At 36.8% G+C, this 15,972-nt stretch overlaps 2 protein-coding genes across 2 annotated transcripts; both read left to right on the top strand.

Annotated features, from left to right (window-relative positions):
• Positions 1-1,321: 1,321 nt before the first annotated feature.
• On the top strand, positions 1,322-2,467 carry LOC100585176. Its single transcript, XM_003253509.3, has one exon. The coding sequence runs from the start codon at positions 1,322-1,324 to the stop codon at positions 2,258-2,260; it is 939 nt and encodes a 312-aa protein (XP_003253557.1). The 3' UTR covers positions 2,261-2,467.
• An 8,768-nt stretch (positions 2,468-11,235) lies between these two features.
• LOC100585524 (putative olfactory receptor 8G2) lies at positions 11,236-12,258 on the top strand. The gene has a single exon (XM_012495755.1). It carries the CDS (start codon positions 11,284-11,286, stop codon positions 12,256-12,258), a length of 975 nt encoding a protein of 324 aa, XP_012351209.1. The 5' UTR covers positions 11,236-11,283.
• The last annotated feature ends 3,714 nt before the right edge of the window (positions 12,259-15,972 follow it).

The raw sequence follows: 15,972 nt of genomic DNA, 5'->3' as shown, positions 1-15,972 counted from the left end.
ATATTCCACATAAAATATTAAACCCTAAACTGAAAACACTAATCCAACTATTGCTGGAGTGTTACATAAGACCATAAATTTCTTTCATCTAGAATTTACTCATTTTCTTTGCAAAGGTAAATATGTATTAGCCTTTTTTGAAAATCCACATCACACTATTGACTATTTTTGTATTTAGACTAAGATTGTGAATTGTATTTTGCATGTGCTCTACTAATCCACATAGCCATTATCTTTAAATTTTATAATGAGCACAGGCAAAATATATGATTATAAAAAGTGATCAGTATAGAAGATATCTAGTGTTTGTTTTCAAAAAGCCTTCTCAGTTTTGGAGACTATGAGCACTTTTCTGATCTTTTCCAATTCAGCCGTGAAGTACAGTTAATGTAGATCAATCATAGTTTTCTGCTCTCCTGGCCAGAATGGGATAATAGGTGACCTGCACTGAGACCATTATATTACTCCCTTGGAATTATTCAAATTAGAACAAGAGAGGCAATTCCCTCACTGTTGGAAAAGCTCCTGAGATCTAAGGATGCTATCAGCCATGCAGTTATGTTTTTGCCTTGCAGAATAGCAGGTGTGGGTGAAGAAAGTTGAGAAATAAAGAGCTGAAGTTTCAGGCAGAATGAGACAGGTCATTACCCAGTTCTTCAGCTATTTTTAGTTGAAATTCTCATTAGAAAGGTAACTCACACTAATATAACTAATTTTATAAACTCATGCCTTCTATTTTAGATAGATAGATAGATAGATAGATAGATAGATAGATAGATAGATAGATAGATAGATAGATAATGAGGTCTTGCTTTGTTGCCCAGGCTTGTCTCAAACAAGTGATCCTCCCACCTCAGCCTCCCAAAGTGCTGGGATTACAGGCATGAGCCACTGCGCCTGACCAGGACTTCTATATTGATAAATTGTAAGGAGCATTTGGTTCTCTTTCCTAATCTGAGTAAAATGAAAATCTGATCGCTGTGCTATTTGATGTGCATGACATATTTATATCCTAGAGAATACGGTAGGAAAGAAAAGAATACTCTGAAATAACATTAGTAGCTTGCCTTCTTATTGAGGTCAAAAATTGGTGTTTTCTCTTAAAAGGTTATGGACAAAATTTTAATGTTTTTGATGTCTGCAGTTCCTCCTCTGACCGGACTATTGTCTATTACACAGTAGCAAGAGAGGCTCAGGAGACCACTGCATTCTGTTTCTCCTCTGATAAGGTATAGAATATGTAATGATTTACAAATAATTTCTCTCTCACACAAACACATTCAGTTTCTCTTTTTAAAACTTAGAAACTGTTGACAAGATCATGGACCCTGGAAACCATTCCTCAGTGACTGATTTCATTCTGGCTGGGCTCTCAGAACAGCCAGAGCTCCAGCTGCCCCTCTTGCTCTTGTTCTTAGGAATCTATGTGGTCACAGTGGTGGGCAGCCTGGGCATGACCACACTGATTGGGCTCAGTTCTCACCTGCACACCCCCATGTACTATTTCCTCAGCGGTCTGTCCTTCATTGATCTCTGCCATTCCACTATCATTACCCCCAAAATGCTGGTGAACTTTGTGACAGAGAAGAACATCATCTCCTACCCTGAATGCATGACTCAGCTCTCTTTCTTCAGTATTTTTGCTATTGCAGAGTGTCACATGTTGGCTGTAATGGCGCGTGACTGCTACGTGGCCATCTGCAGCCCCTTGCTGTACAATGTCATCATGTCCTATCACCTCTGCTTCTGGCTCACAGTGGGAGTTTACATTTTAGGCATCCTTGCATCTACAATTCATACCAGCTTTATGTTGAGACTCTTTTTGTGCAAGGGTAATGTGATTAACCGTTATTTTTGTGATCTCTTCCCTCTCTTGGAGCTCTCCTGCTCCAGCACCTACATCAATGAATTACTGGTTCTGGTCTTGAGTGCATTTAACATCCTGACACCTGCCTTAACCATTCTTGCTTCTTACGTCTTTATCATTGCCAGCATCCTCCGCATTCACTCCACTGAAGGCAGGTCCAAAGCCTTCAGCACTTGCAGCTCCCACATCTCGGCTGTTGCTGTCTTCTTTGGATCTGCAGCATTCATGTACCTGCAGCCATCATCTGTCAGCTCCATGGACCAAGGGAAAGTGTCCTCTGTGTTTTATACTACTGTTGTGCCCATGCTGAACCCCCTGATCTACAGCCTGAAGAATAAAGATGTCAAAGTTGCCATGAAGAAAATTCTGCATCAGACAGCATGTTATGAATAGAATCAATGTTATGTTGTCATATCAAGATAGGTCTTTGGTTTGATTAGATATCTAACTTATTAGATATATTGTTGAGATTTATGAAAATTCAGTGATGCTCTTTTAAGTAACACATCTCCAAAATATTCCTCCAGTCTACTTCCATTGAAGTATATTCCAATGAGTATATGTAGAGAAATGCTAAGAATAAAATCAAAAGACTTTTGAGGTTTAAAATATCCCTAGTTTTGTTTATTATTATTTTTATTGAGATGGAGTCTAGCTCTGTTGCCCAGGCTGGAGTGCAGTGGTTCGATCTTGGCTCAATGCAGCCTCTGCTTCCCAAGTTCAAGAAATTCTTTTGCCTCAGCCTACTGAGTAGCTGAGATTACAGGCGTGTGCTACCATGACTGGCTAATTTTTAAATTTTTAGTAGAGAAGGGGTTTCACCATATTGGCTAGGCTGGTCTCGAACTCCTGGTATTCAATGATCTGCCTGCCTCGGCCTCCCAAAGTGTTGGGATTACTGGTTTGAGCCACTACTCTCGGCCCTTAGTTTTATCTTTTAATTATAATATAGACAACAACCTCAACAACGACAACAATGATAATGATGATGGTAATGAGAATGATAGTAATAACATATATTATTGAAAGTTTATGAAATGTCAAGCACCCAGCACTTTAAATGGGTCACCCTATTTAACATTTACAGTATTACTTCAGGGAAAGCCTTAGTATCATTGTGCTTTTAAAGATGAAAAAATTAAACATTTGTTTGAGTGACTGCTCAGGGTTCCCACCATAATATGACATTGAGACTGGAAAGGTTGGCTCAAGAACTTCTGACATTATTCAAAGTGATACTTGGTCCAGGTAATTGTGAGTAGGTCTAAGGACTCTAGAGAATTTCTGTCTGCAAATCAAGCTTCCCCTGTTCCCTATGACATGTTCCCTATGTGACTGTGTCACTGTTCTCTGGATAGCTTCATGACAGTTTCACTTTTATTTCATTTATTATAATGAACATAACCAAAATCTTTCAAATTTGTAATGATCAATGAAAAACAGAGCAAAACCAGAAAATTATTCTAGTCTTATTAAAGAGATGCATTATAGATACTTATATTATTATACTTGATATCAACAGTTTATCAAAAAGCATCACACACATTGTCTTATCTTCATACCAATAACACTGTGGCTGTTTATGAGGCAGATCATTGGGGCAGCTGAAAATTCTGCTAAGTTGCATTGCTTCCATGTAGTTCACACTCTTTGGTATCATAATGTATAAACAGTTTCCATTTTATACCAATTTTTCTTTAAAAAAATCTCTGCCTTCATGTTATTACTTTTCTGCTTCTGGGCACTTAACATCCTGTAACTGTGAATATCCATGATATTCTAATTACTCAATTGCCTGTGATTCTCCCCAATTTAAATTACCTACTTGCTATTGTCAGATCAATATTTTTTGATGCTGTCCCATGTTATTCAACTAATATAACAAATTTCAGTGTTCACTATAGTTTCCTAATATAGGAACAACTAGTACAATATGTCTTTATCATTTTTACACTCCATTATCCATTCATTCAATGCAGTCAGAGATTTGCTCTTAAGGACCCATTGCATTTATTACTTCACTTAATTTTCATCATTTATATAAAGTAAGGGAAAATGGCTACAATTATAACTCTTGTCTTAGGCATGATTCCCAGTCTAGCACTCTGTCCAGCAGACTGTCATGTATACCAATAAGCTAAAAAAGGACAAACAAAAAAGCACTGTTGGGTAGACACTTGAATCAATATGGCTTGAGCTCATACACAAAATATAGACTACTTAAAAGGCAGTAGCTCTATCAAGGAAGAGGGCAAAAGCATGTCATATTCAGGGTACTATAATCAAGGCATAAAGATAGAAGACTAAGCAGAAGTAGTTCATGAACCACCCTGGGTCACTGTAAGAGATCACTCATTTTTTTTTTTTTAATTTGAAGTTCTAATTTTTGTGGATACATAATAGGTGTATATATTTATGGGTTGCTTGAGATATTTTGAAACAGGCATGCAATACATAATAATCACATCAGAGTAAATGGATTATCTATCACCTCAAGCATTTATCCTTTGTGTTATAATCCAGTATACCCTTTTAGTTATTTTTAAATATACAATTAAATTATTTTTGACTATAGTCTCCCTGTTGTGATAGCAAATACCAGGTCTTTTCCATACTTTCTATTTTTTTGTACCCACTAACCCTCCCCACTTTCCCGACCCCGTGCCCCCCACCCCCCCTACCACTCTTCACAGCCTCTGGTAACCATTCTTCTACTCTGTATCTCCATGAATTTAATTGTTTTAACTTTTAGCTCCCATGTGTAAGTGAGAACATGTGCCTTTTCTCTGTCTATGCCTGGCTTATTTCACTTAACGTAATGACCTCCAGTTTCATCCGTGTTGTTGCAAATGATAAAATCTTATTCTTTTTTATGGTTGCATAGTACTTCATTGTGTATATGTACCACATTTTTTTTATCCATTTGTCTTCTAATGGACACTTAGGTTGCTTCCAAATCTTGGCTATTGTGAATAGTGCTGCAGTAAACATAGAAGTGCAGATATCTCTTCAATATACTGATTTCCTTTCTTTGGGGTATATACCTACGAGTGGGATTGCTGGATTGTAAGGTAGCTCTATTTTCAGTGTTTTGAGGAACCTCCAAACTATCCTGTCTAATGATTGTACTAATTTACATTCCCACCAACAGTGTACGAGGCTATCGTTTTCTCTACATCCTCATCAGCATTTAAGCGGATCTTTTGGACAAAAGCCATTTTAACTGGAGTGAGATGATATCTCATTATAGTTTTGATGGGTGTTTCTCTGATGATCAGTGATGTTGAGCATCTTTTCATATGCCTGTTTGCCATTTGTATGTCTTCTTGTGAGAAATGTGTATTCAAATCTTTTGCCCATTTTAAATTGGATTATGAGATTTTTTTCCTGTAGCGTTGTTTGAGCTTCTTATACACACACTCCAGTTATTAATCCACTATCAGATGAGTAGCTTGCAAATATTTTCCCCATTCTGTGGGTTTTCTGTTCACTTTGTTGACTGTCTTTTGCTATGAATAAGCTTTTTAACTTGATGTGATTCCATTTGTCTGTTTTTGCTTTGGTTGCCTGTGCTTGTGGGATATTACTCAAATCTTTGCCCACTCCAATGCCCTGGAGAGTTTCTCCAACGTATTCTTGTAGTAGCTTCCTAGTTTTAGGTCTTAGATTTAAGCATTTAATCCATTTTAATTTGATTTTTGCGTATGGCAAGAGATAGGGATCAAGTTTCATTCTTCCGCATATGGATATCCAGTTTTCCCAGAACCATTTATTGAAAAGACTGTCCTTTAGTTCCAATGTTATCTTCTTGTCACCTTTGTAGAAAATGAGTTCACTACAGGTGAATAAATTTGTTTCAGGTCTATTTGAATGTTTTATTCCAATACCATGTTTAAATCAGTCTCTGAGTGATTCTCATTATTGTATAATTAGTTATGAAAAGGCCTATTGATAGCATTCCCATTTATCATCTCAACCAAGCTTCAAGTATTTCTCACTCCTTTTATTTATCATGTTGATGTAATTAGTCAGTCATAGCTCTCCTGTGAAGTGGTGATTCAAATACATCATAATTTGTCATAGACATCTCAGAATCCTGCAGGCATTGTAATTCTCAAGCTAAATGGAAGCTCTCTGATACATGGCATGAAGGAACTTGCTGCACTCTGAAAAAATTTCAGTGGGAAGGAGTTAATACGAGATATCATAGAACACCTCAATTCTCAGAGTGGTCCATACACCAGCAGCATTGGCAAAACTTGACAGATGCCTAAAAGTGCAAATCTGAAGCTATGTATCAAACTTACCAAATCAGAATCTGCATTTGAAGAGGATACCCAGTGTGATAAGCTTTTAAGAAATACCAATATCTGACTTCAGATCCCAAGATCTTGATTTAAGTGACATGGGGAGGACATCTAATATTGTATTTTAAAAATCCCTTCATTTTAAATATGCAGTAATAATTGAGAAAGATGAATGTAGTCCAATCATCGACTTCTTTAAGTAGAATTGAACCTAATGTATTTCTCTCTACTTTGATATGAGTGTCGAAATTTACCTTGATTTATTCTGCTAAGACTGCATCCAATTATTCCTATGTTGGAGAAAAACAGGAAAATATAGGAAATAAGAAGGAACATGGAACATAGGAATCTAAAAATAAAATATTTAAATATTCAAATTAATGTAGGAAAAATATTATTAAGGACTCTTTAAAAAGTTAAGTACTATATCAATATTATGAATTCTTACTCCATAACTCTTAAAATCCAAGTATATATAGATTTTACTTTTGAATCAAGTATATTACCTATTTATACATAAATTAAACATATTTTTGCACAAGGAAATAAGTGGCTTAATTGGTTATTTAGTATTATCTAGGCCTATTAGCAGTAAGATAACTTGTCAGGATATGCCTGGTGCCCTGAAACCTGCTAATCACAGTGTAGGCTATGAACCAATAGCACTGGCTATAAGAAATGAAGAATCTCAAACCCCACTCAGTCCTGCTGGCTCAGTGTCTAGATGTTAACAAAATGCCCAGGTAATCCCTGCACACAAAACTTTATCGCTAATTGAGAAGTTTAGGATTGGCAAATAATCTCACTTGAGGAAAAAAAAAGGCCACTAGAGAGTCAACTGTAATTGCTTTTTTCCTCAAGAGCTAGTTTCCCTGAGAAATGGAAATCTTTGTGGAGTATTTGTTCCATGTTATTTGGTACCTGATGTATTTAAACCAAGGAGATAGCTTTATAGCCCAGCCATCAGAACTGCTCAGGGGACTGTCAAAGGCAAGGATATTTGCTTCTATGGTGCTGCAGAAAAAAATGAAAGGTTACAATTGTGGATGCTGCTTTGTGATGTAGACCAGCTTCTGAGACCAGACTGAGGGATGTGCCCTGCCCTGTTTCTCAGCACAAAAGATAGTAGAAACACCCAACACCAGCATTAGTGCCATTCTTTTCCAGGACAAATAGAGTAAGTTGCAGGTAAAATTTGGCATTGCAGTTCTCAAGCAGAGGTAAGGTGACTGCGGTCATCTCACACTTGTGATTTAAAACTATTAGGCCAGAAGTAATTGTTGTCAAAATTCAAAGATCCCTCTAGAAACGTTCATTCATTCTTTCATTCACTCATAAAATATTTTTAAGCACCTTTGATGTGTCAGACGCTAGTTACTTGGGTTAAAGAAGAGGAGAAATTTAAGTTAGTCTTACATCTGTCTTAGAGTTTAGCTCACAGTGTACAACTGCACTGTGTTAGAAGTAATAGGTTGCTTTCTAAGCTTGTATTCAGAAGGTCAATCTACTCCAATGAGTTGCAGATGTCTTCCTGATGGTGTAATTTTTAAATGAGACTTGGAAGAAATACAATTTCACCAGGCAATTGAGGGATAGGATTTAGTAAGACTATTTCATCTGAAAGGAAGCACAAATAAAAGTTCAGATAGCTAAGAGAATATGACATATTCCAGAAACGGAAAGGAACCAAATGTGAACTAGGGCTGGAGAATTGCAAGAGGTAGTATAGATATTCATACTTCATTTTTTTTTAATTATTATTTTTGAGATGGAGTCTCGCTCTGTCTCTCAGGCTGGAGTGCAGTGATGCGATCTCGGCTCACTGCAATCTCCACCTCCCGGGTTCAAGCAATTCTCTTGCCTCAGCCTCCTCAACAACTGAGATTACAGGCGTGCACCACCACACTCAGCTACTGTTTTGTATTTTTAGTAGTGATGGGGTTTCACTATGTTGGCTAGGCTGGTCTTAAACTCCTGGCCTTAAGTGATCCACCTGCCTCGGCCTCCCAAAGTGCTGGGATTACAGGCATGAGCCACCACACCTGGCAGCTATACGTGCTTTTAAGGCAGCTCCAAGAACTTACTGTCTATGCCTAGTTTGCTAAGAGGCTTTTTATTTATTATTACTTTTGGATATTTTCTATGTGCCTTTTCTATATTTTAGAAGAAAATCTGTAAGATTGGTGTTATTACATTCTTAAATGTGAAGAACAGTGAAAATGTCTGGGAAAATATTGTACCTTGCTTTATGAACCAGCATATAAATAATTCTGTAAAGGTTCCATGTCACCTTAAAAAGAATATGTGTCATTAGTTGTTGCATGCCGTAAGATCGTGTGTGTGTGTATGTGTATACACCTATACATGCATATGATTATCTTCAAATTTATAACTGTCATTCAGACCTCCTTTATCTTTGCCGATTCTTTATTAGGGTTTTTATTTTGAAAATAATTTTATTTATTTTATTATATTTAATACTTTATAAGAGTATATCAAAATGTAATTTTATCTAGATTCCATTAAGGATAAAAGTACCCATTTTAAGTGTAAAACTTCTAAATGAGTTTTGACAGATGCATACACTATAAACTGGTGAAATCAACACTTCCTTACTGAAACATTTTTATCATTGCTGAAGATTTCCCATGCTCCTTTCTAGTCATTCTACAGTAGCTACTGACCTCATTTCTATCACCATAAAATTAGTTCTGCTGTTCGACAAGTTCATATGAATGGAATTGTATAAAATGTGCTCTTTTTTGTCTGGCTCTTTTTGCTTAACATGTTGTTTTGAAGATTAATCCATATTGTTGCATATATCTCTGATTTATTCCTTGTTATTGATGAGTAGTGTTCTATTCTGTGCAAATCTCGCAATTCATTTATTTATTCAATGGTTATTGAATAAATGAATGAATGAATATTTGGGTTGTTTCCAGTTTGGAGTTGTTAGTAACAAGGCTTCCATGTACATGTTTGTACATGTCATTGTGTAGATACATGCTTACATTTCTCTTGAGTAAACCCTGAAAAACAGAATTGTTGGGTTATAATCTAAGTATATGATTAACTTTCTAAGATATTGCCAAGCAGTTTTCCGAGGTAGTTGTACGGTTTTACACCTCTCCTCACCAGCTGTGTATGAGAGCTTGAGTTATCCCATATCCTTGACAAACTTTGGAACTGTAAGTTTTTGTTTATTTTGTTTTTTCTTTCTTTTATAATTTTTAGCCATTTCGATGTGGATGTGTAGTGGTATGTAATTTTCCTGATGAATAATGAATTTGGTATCTTTTTACGTGTTTATCAACTATTTACATATCTTCTGTCATATATCATCTGTACAAATACTTTTCCTATATTTTAATTTGGTCTATTGTCTTTGTATCATTGACATGTTGATATTATTTGTATATATTTACATAAAAGGCCATAGTCAGATATACGTATTTTTTGTGGCTTACTCTTAATTTTTTTTTTAACTTTTATTTTAAGTTTAGAGGTATATGTGCAGGTTTGTTACATAGGTAAACTGTGTCAGGGGAGTTTGTTGTACAGATTATTTATCACCCAGGTATTAAACCCAGTACCCATGAGTTATTTTTCCTGATCTTTTCCCTCCTCCCACCTTCCACCCTCTGATAGGCCCTAGTGTGTGTTGTCCCCCTCTATGTGTCCAAGTGGTCATGTGTTCACATCATTTAGCTCCCACTTAGAAGTGAGAACATGTGGTATTTGGTTTTCTGTTCCTGTGTCGGTTTGCTAAGAATAATACATCCATGTCCCTGCAATGGACATAATCTTGTTCTTTTTTAATGGTACCTTTGGAGATGTGCTTTTAATTAGGATGAAAAAGGATTTATCAATGTTATATGGCTAGTTCACGTGTGCATATATGTCCTAAGGAATCTAATTGGATTACTCCACTATATTGAAATTTTCCTCTAGTGTTTTTTCCTAAAGTTTAATAGTTTATTGTTTATGCTTAAATTTAAGATTTATTTCAGTATTCTTGTTTGCATGGATGTGAGATAGAAGATTTTAGATTTTCTGTTTCTACTTTATTTAAAATTCAAGTATGACTTATTTGGAATTTTACATTAATGTATCAGATGACGAAATCATTTGTTTAGTGCATAACACGGGCTACATTTATATTTTATATTTCCTAATTTTATAACTCCATCTTTTGCGCACTCCTAATTAAACAAAGTGGAAAGAGATTAATGAAAATGTGCGAACATCATGATTACTATTTTTGTATTTTGAAGTATATAAATATCCCTCATTTTCCAATTGATGGATGGTGTAACAACAACGAAAACAATTATTGTTGTCATTTTCAGAGAGCTAAATATCTGCTAATTAGATGATGATGTTATTTTACTTGTCCACATTTATCAACTGGTAAATGAGAGGATCAGAATATAAACACAGGCACTTTGATATTAAGGATTTTTCATTTAACCACTACTCCCACTGTTTTCCTCCAACAAAGGCAGAGGCGTAATATTTGGTCCAAGAGCCATAACACTGCTGCAGTGGGACAATTCCACTGGTAGATCTGCACCATGAATCTTGTTGGTACCATTTCATTTTAATAATAATATTGAAAATCTGATCATTTTTAATAGAAACCTAAATTGCCTGATTATCATTAAAATCCTCCAAAGATGTAGCCATAATGCACCTCTGTTACCCTTGGCAGAACTTCTCTGCTCGTTAACAAAGGACACTGTACTGAATGCAGGTCTGCTGTCTCCCGGTGGCAGCTCAGCCAGCTTCCATCATTTCCATTAGCCCTTGTAAGTTTTTAAGTGTGTGAAAAACAACTCAGAAAAGTTGACTTGAAATCTTTGGAATGTTCAAACCAAAGAGTAGCAGTTAAAATACTTAAAAGATAATAATCATGGCCAAAATATTTTTATATAAAAAGCAACTATTTGATATTAAGCTATAAAATATTTAATTAACAAAAATATTACTTAGCTAATTTACCCAGAGTTAAATTATTATATACAAACCAAAGGTCATCTACATCACGAATCCTCAGCATGGGATACCCTCCTCCAAAAGGAGAATAGTAACTCAATCCCCACAAACACCATGGTTTTTCTTTCCTCTGTAGAAACTGACCAAAGGAAAATGTCAGCAGGAAACCATTCTTCAGTGACTGAGTTCGTTCTGGCTGGGCTCTCAGAACAGCCAGAGCTCCAGCTGCCCCTCTTCCTCCTGTTCTTAGGAATCTATGTGGTCACAGTGGTGGGCAGCCTGGGCATGACCACACTGATTGGGCTCAGTTCTCACCTGCACACCCCCATGTACTATTTCCTCAGCGGTCTGTCCTTCATTGATCTCTGCCATTCCACTATCATTACCCCCAAAATGCTGGTGAACTTTGTGACAGAGAAGAACATCATCTCCTACCCTGAATGCATGACTCAGCTTTACTTCTTCCTCATTTTTGCTATTGCAGAGTGTCACATGTTGGCTGTAATGGCGTGTGACCGCTATGTTGCCATCTGCAGCCCCTTGCTGTACAATGTCATCATGTCCTATCACCTCTGCTTCTGGCTCACAGTGGGAGTTTACATTTTAGGCATCCTTGGATCGACAATTCACACCGGCTTTATGTTGAGACTCTTTTTGTGCAAGAGTAATGTGATTAACCATTATTTTTGTGATCTCTTCCCTCTCTTGGAGCTGTCCTGCTCCAGCACCTACATCAATGAATTACTGGTTCTGGTCTTGAGTACATTTAACATCCTGACACCTGCCTTAACCATTCTTGCTTCTTACGTCTTTATCATTGCCAGCATCCTCCGCATTCGCTCCACTGAGGGCAAGTCCAAAGCCTTTAGCACTTGCAGCTCCCACATCTCGGCTGTTGCTGTCTTCTTTGGATCTGCAGCATTCATGTACCTGCAGCCATCATCTGTCAGCTCCATGGACCAGGGGAAAGTGTCCTCTGTGTTTTATACTACTGTTGTGCCCATGCTGAACCCCCTAATCTATAGCCTAAGAAATAAAGATGTCAAATTTGCCTTGAAGAAAAATCTGGACAGCAAAGCATGTTTGTGAATCCGATTATTGTCATGTTGTCATATCAAAACAGGCCTTCAGTTTGATTAGATGTGTAATATGTTAGATTTATTGTTCAAATTTATCAAAATATAGTGATGTTCTTTTATGTAACACATCTCCAAAATATTCCTTCAGTCTACTTCCGTTGAACTTATATTCCAATGAGTATGTGTGGAGAAATACTAAAAATAAAATCAAAACTCTTGAGGTTTAAAGAAGCCCTATTTTTATTATTTCATTAATAATAAAAATAACAACCTGCACAACAATGATAATCACAATAAGATGATAGTAGTGGCATATATCATTCAGATTTGATGAAATAGCAAGCACTGTGTCATAACATTTAAGTGGATAATTTTATTTAATATTTACAGTATTCCTTCAGGGGAAGCTGTAGTATTATTTCAGTAAGGCTTATTTTTTGAGTGAATGCTCAGAGCCCCAAACCTAAGAAGTCATTGAGAGTGGAAAGTTTGGCTTGAGGACTTGTGGTACTATTCAAAGTGATACTTGGTCCAGCTACTTGTGGATAGGTATAAGGACTCCTGAGAAATCACTTCCAAATATCAAGCTTCCCCAGTTCCCAATGTGACTGCATCACTGTCCTCTGGATAGCTCCAGAATAATTTACTTTTATTTCAGTTGCTATAATAAACATAATCAGTCTTCCAAATTTGTATTGATCAATGAAAAATAGATCAAAACCAGAAAATTATTATAGTCTTATTATAGACTACATTATAGATAATATTATACTTGATAGCAACAATTCTGTATATAAACAGCCCACACAACATTGCCTTATCTTTATGTCAGTAGTGCTTTGGCTGTTTATGAGGCAATTCATGACAGCCATAAGTTCTTCTAAGTTGCATTGTTTCCATGTGGTTCATACTCTTTTGCCTTATAATTTACAAACGGTTGTCATTTTATATCAATTTTCTTTAAAAAGTGTCTTCTTGGCCCCCAGGTTATTATCTTTCTGCTTCTCAGAATTTAACATCTTGTAAGTGTGTATTTCCATGATATTCTAAATAATTGCCTTGTGTCTCTCCCCAGTTCAAACTGTCCTGTTCATTATTGGCGGGTCAATAGTGTTTGGATGCTGTTTTGCATTATTCAGCTGATATAAGAAGTTTCAATGTTCACTATATAGTTCCTAAGTATAGAACAAACCTATATATTTTTATCTCCCTTGTATTCTGTTATTCATTGCAATCAGATATTCATTCTCAGAGTTCCTCTCACATTATTTCCCTCGATTTTCATCATTTATATAATGTAAGGGAAGTTGGCCACAATTACAACTCTTGTCTTAGGCATGATTCTGAGTCCAGTGCTCTGTCCAACACAGTGTCATATATGCAAATAAGTGAAATGAGGACTAACGAAAAGAGTACTGTTGCATAGACCACTGAATCACTGGGGCTTGAGCTCATATAGAAAATACAGACTAATTAAAAGGTGGCAGTCTCATTAAGGAAATGACAGAAGCTTGTGCAGCCCCAGAAGGGATGTCATATTCAGGGTAATACGATCTTGCTACAAGGATAGAAGAGTAGGCAGAAACAGTTCATGAACCAACCCTGGTCATTATAAGACATCTCTCCTTATTTTAGTGTGAGGAACTGCTAAAAGTTTTTAAGCAGGAAAGTGAACACAATTAGTTTTGCATGATAATAATGTCACCTATGTCAATGTGGAAGATAGATGGACGTGAATGAAAAACTTGTACTACTGGGGAAATGCCAAATGTAACTGTGTCTTTTCTCAAAAACTTGTTTCTCGGAGAAATTGAAATCATGGGGGTATTTGTCTCTATGTTTTCATATCTAAATCTAGGACATAGCTTTATAGCACATCCATCAGACCATCATAACTGTCAAAGGTGAGGATGTTTGCTACCCCGATGCTGGAGAAGCCTAACCTGAAAAGTTATAATTGTGGAGGCTGACCTGTGATGCAGACCAGCTTCAAACGTGGTTCTGAGACCAGATGGAGGGTTGTGCCCTGCCCTCTCAGCATTAGAGATAGCAGAATACTGGGTACCTATAACTCTCAACACCAACACTAGTGTAATTCTTCTCCAAATTGAAGAGAATAAGTTATGAATAAAATTTGGCATTGCAGTTTTCAAGCAGAGGAAAGGTGACTGTGTTCCACCCACACTTGTGATTTGAGACTATTAGGTCTGGAGGTAATTGCTGTAAAAATTCAGTTCAACATCCTGCTTTGTACGTTCATTCATTCATAAAATATTTTAAAGTGCCTTTGACGTGCCAGACACCAAATGCTTACTTTGGATAAAGAGGAAGATAAGTTTGAGTTGGTCTATCTTCTGGCTTATAGTACAGCTCACAGTCTCAAGTTGTACTGTTAGAAATCATAGGTGGTCAGATGAGTAGGTTGCAAAAATTTTCTCCCATTCTGTAGGTTGCCTGTTCACTCTGATTGTGGTTTCTTTTACTATGCAGAAGCTCTTTAGTTTAATTAGATCCCATCTGTCAATTTTGGCTTTTGTTGCCATTGCTTTTGGTGTTTTAGACATGAAGCTAATATCCAGAATCTACAGTGAACTCAAACAAATTTACAAGAAAAAAACAACCCCATCAAAAAGTGGGCAAAGGATATGAACAGACACTTCTCAAAAAAAGACATTTATGCAGCCAACAGACACATGAAAAAATGCTCATCATCACTGGCCATCAGAGAAATGCAAATCAAAACCACAATGAGATACCATCTCACACCAGTTAGAATGGCGATCATTCAAAAGTCAGGAAACAACAGGTGCTGGAGAGGATGTGGAGAAATAGGAACACTTTTACACTGTTGGTGGGTCTGTAAACTAGTTCAACCATTGTGGAAGTCGGTGTGGTGATTCCTCAGGGATCTAGAACTAGAAATATCATTTGACCCAGCCATCCCATTACTGGGTATATACCCAAAGGATTGTAAATCATGCTGCTATAAAGACACATGCACACGTATGTTTATTGTGGCACTATTCACAATAGCAAAGACTTGGAACCAACCCAAATGTCCAACAATGATAGACTGGATTAAGACAATGTGGCACATATACACCATGGAATACTATGCAGCCATAAAAAATGATGAGTTCATGTCCTTTGTAGGGACATGGATGAAACTGGGAACCATCATGCTCAGCAAACTATTGCAAGGACAAAAAACCAAACACCGCACGTTCTCACACATAGGTGGGAATTGAACAATGAGAACACATGGACACAGGAAGGGGAACATCACACACTGGGGACTGTTGTGGGGAGGGGGGAGGGATTGCATTGGGAGATATACCTAATGCTAAATGATGAGTTGATGGGTGCAGCACACCAACATGGCACATGTATACATATGTAACAAACCTGCATGTTGTGCACATGTACCCTAAAACTTAAAGTATAATAATAATTAAAAAAAAAAAAAGAAATCATAGGTGGTCTAGCCTAGGCAACGGCAAAACTGCGTCTCTCAAAAAAAAAAAAAAATTAGCGGGGCATGGTGGTGCACACCTGTAGTCCCAGCTACTCAGGAGGCTGAGGTGGAAGGGTAGATTTAACCAGGTTCAACCAGGTCGAGGCTGGAATGAGCCATGATCACGCCACTGCCCTGCTCTAGCCTGGGCAACTGAGTGAGACCACGTCTCAAAAAAAAAAAAAAAAAAAAAGAAAGAAAATAAATCAT

This window comes from Nomascus leucogenys, chromosome 15 (assembly GCF_006542625.1).
Source record: "Nomascus leucogenys isolate Asia chromosome 15, Asia_NLE_v1, whole genome shotgun sequence".
Lineage (NCBI taxonomy): Eukaryota > Metazoa > Chordata > Mammalia > Primates > Hylobatidae > Nomascus > Nomascus leucogenys.
The sequence above is the reverse complement of the archived record's forward strand: the minus strand, read 5'-3'. Positions and strand labels throughout refer to the sequence as shown.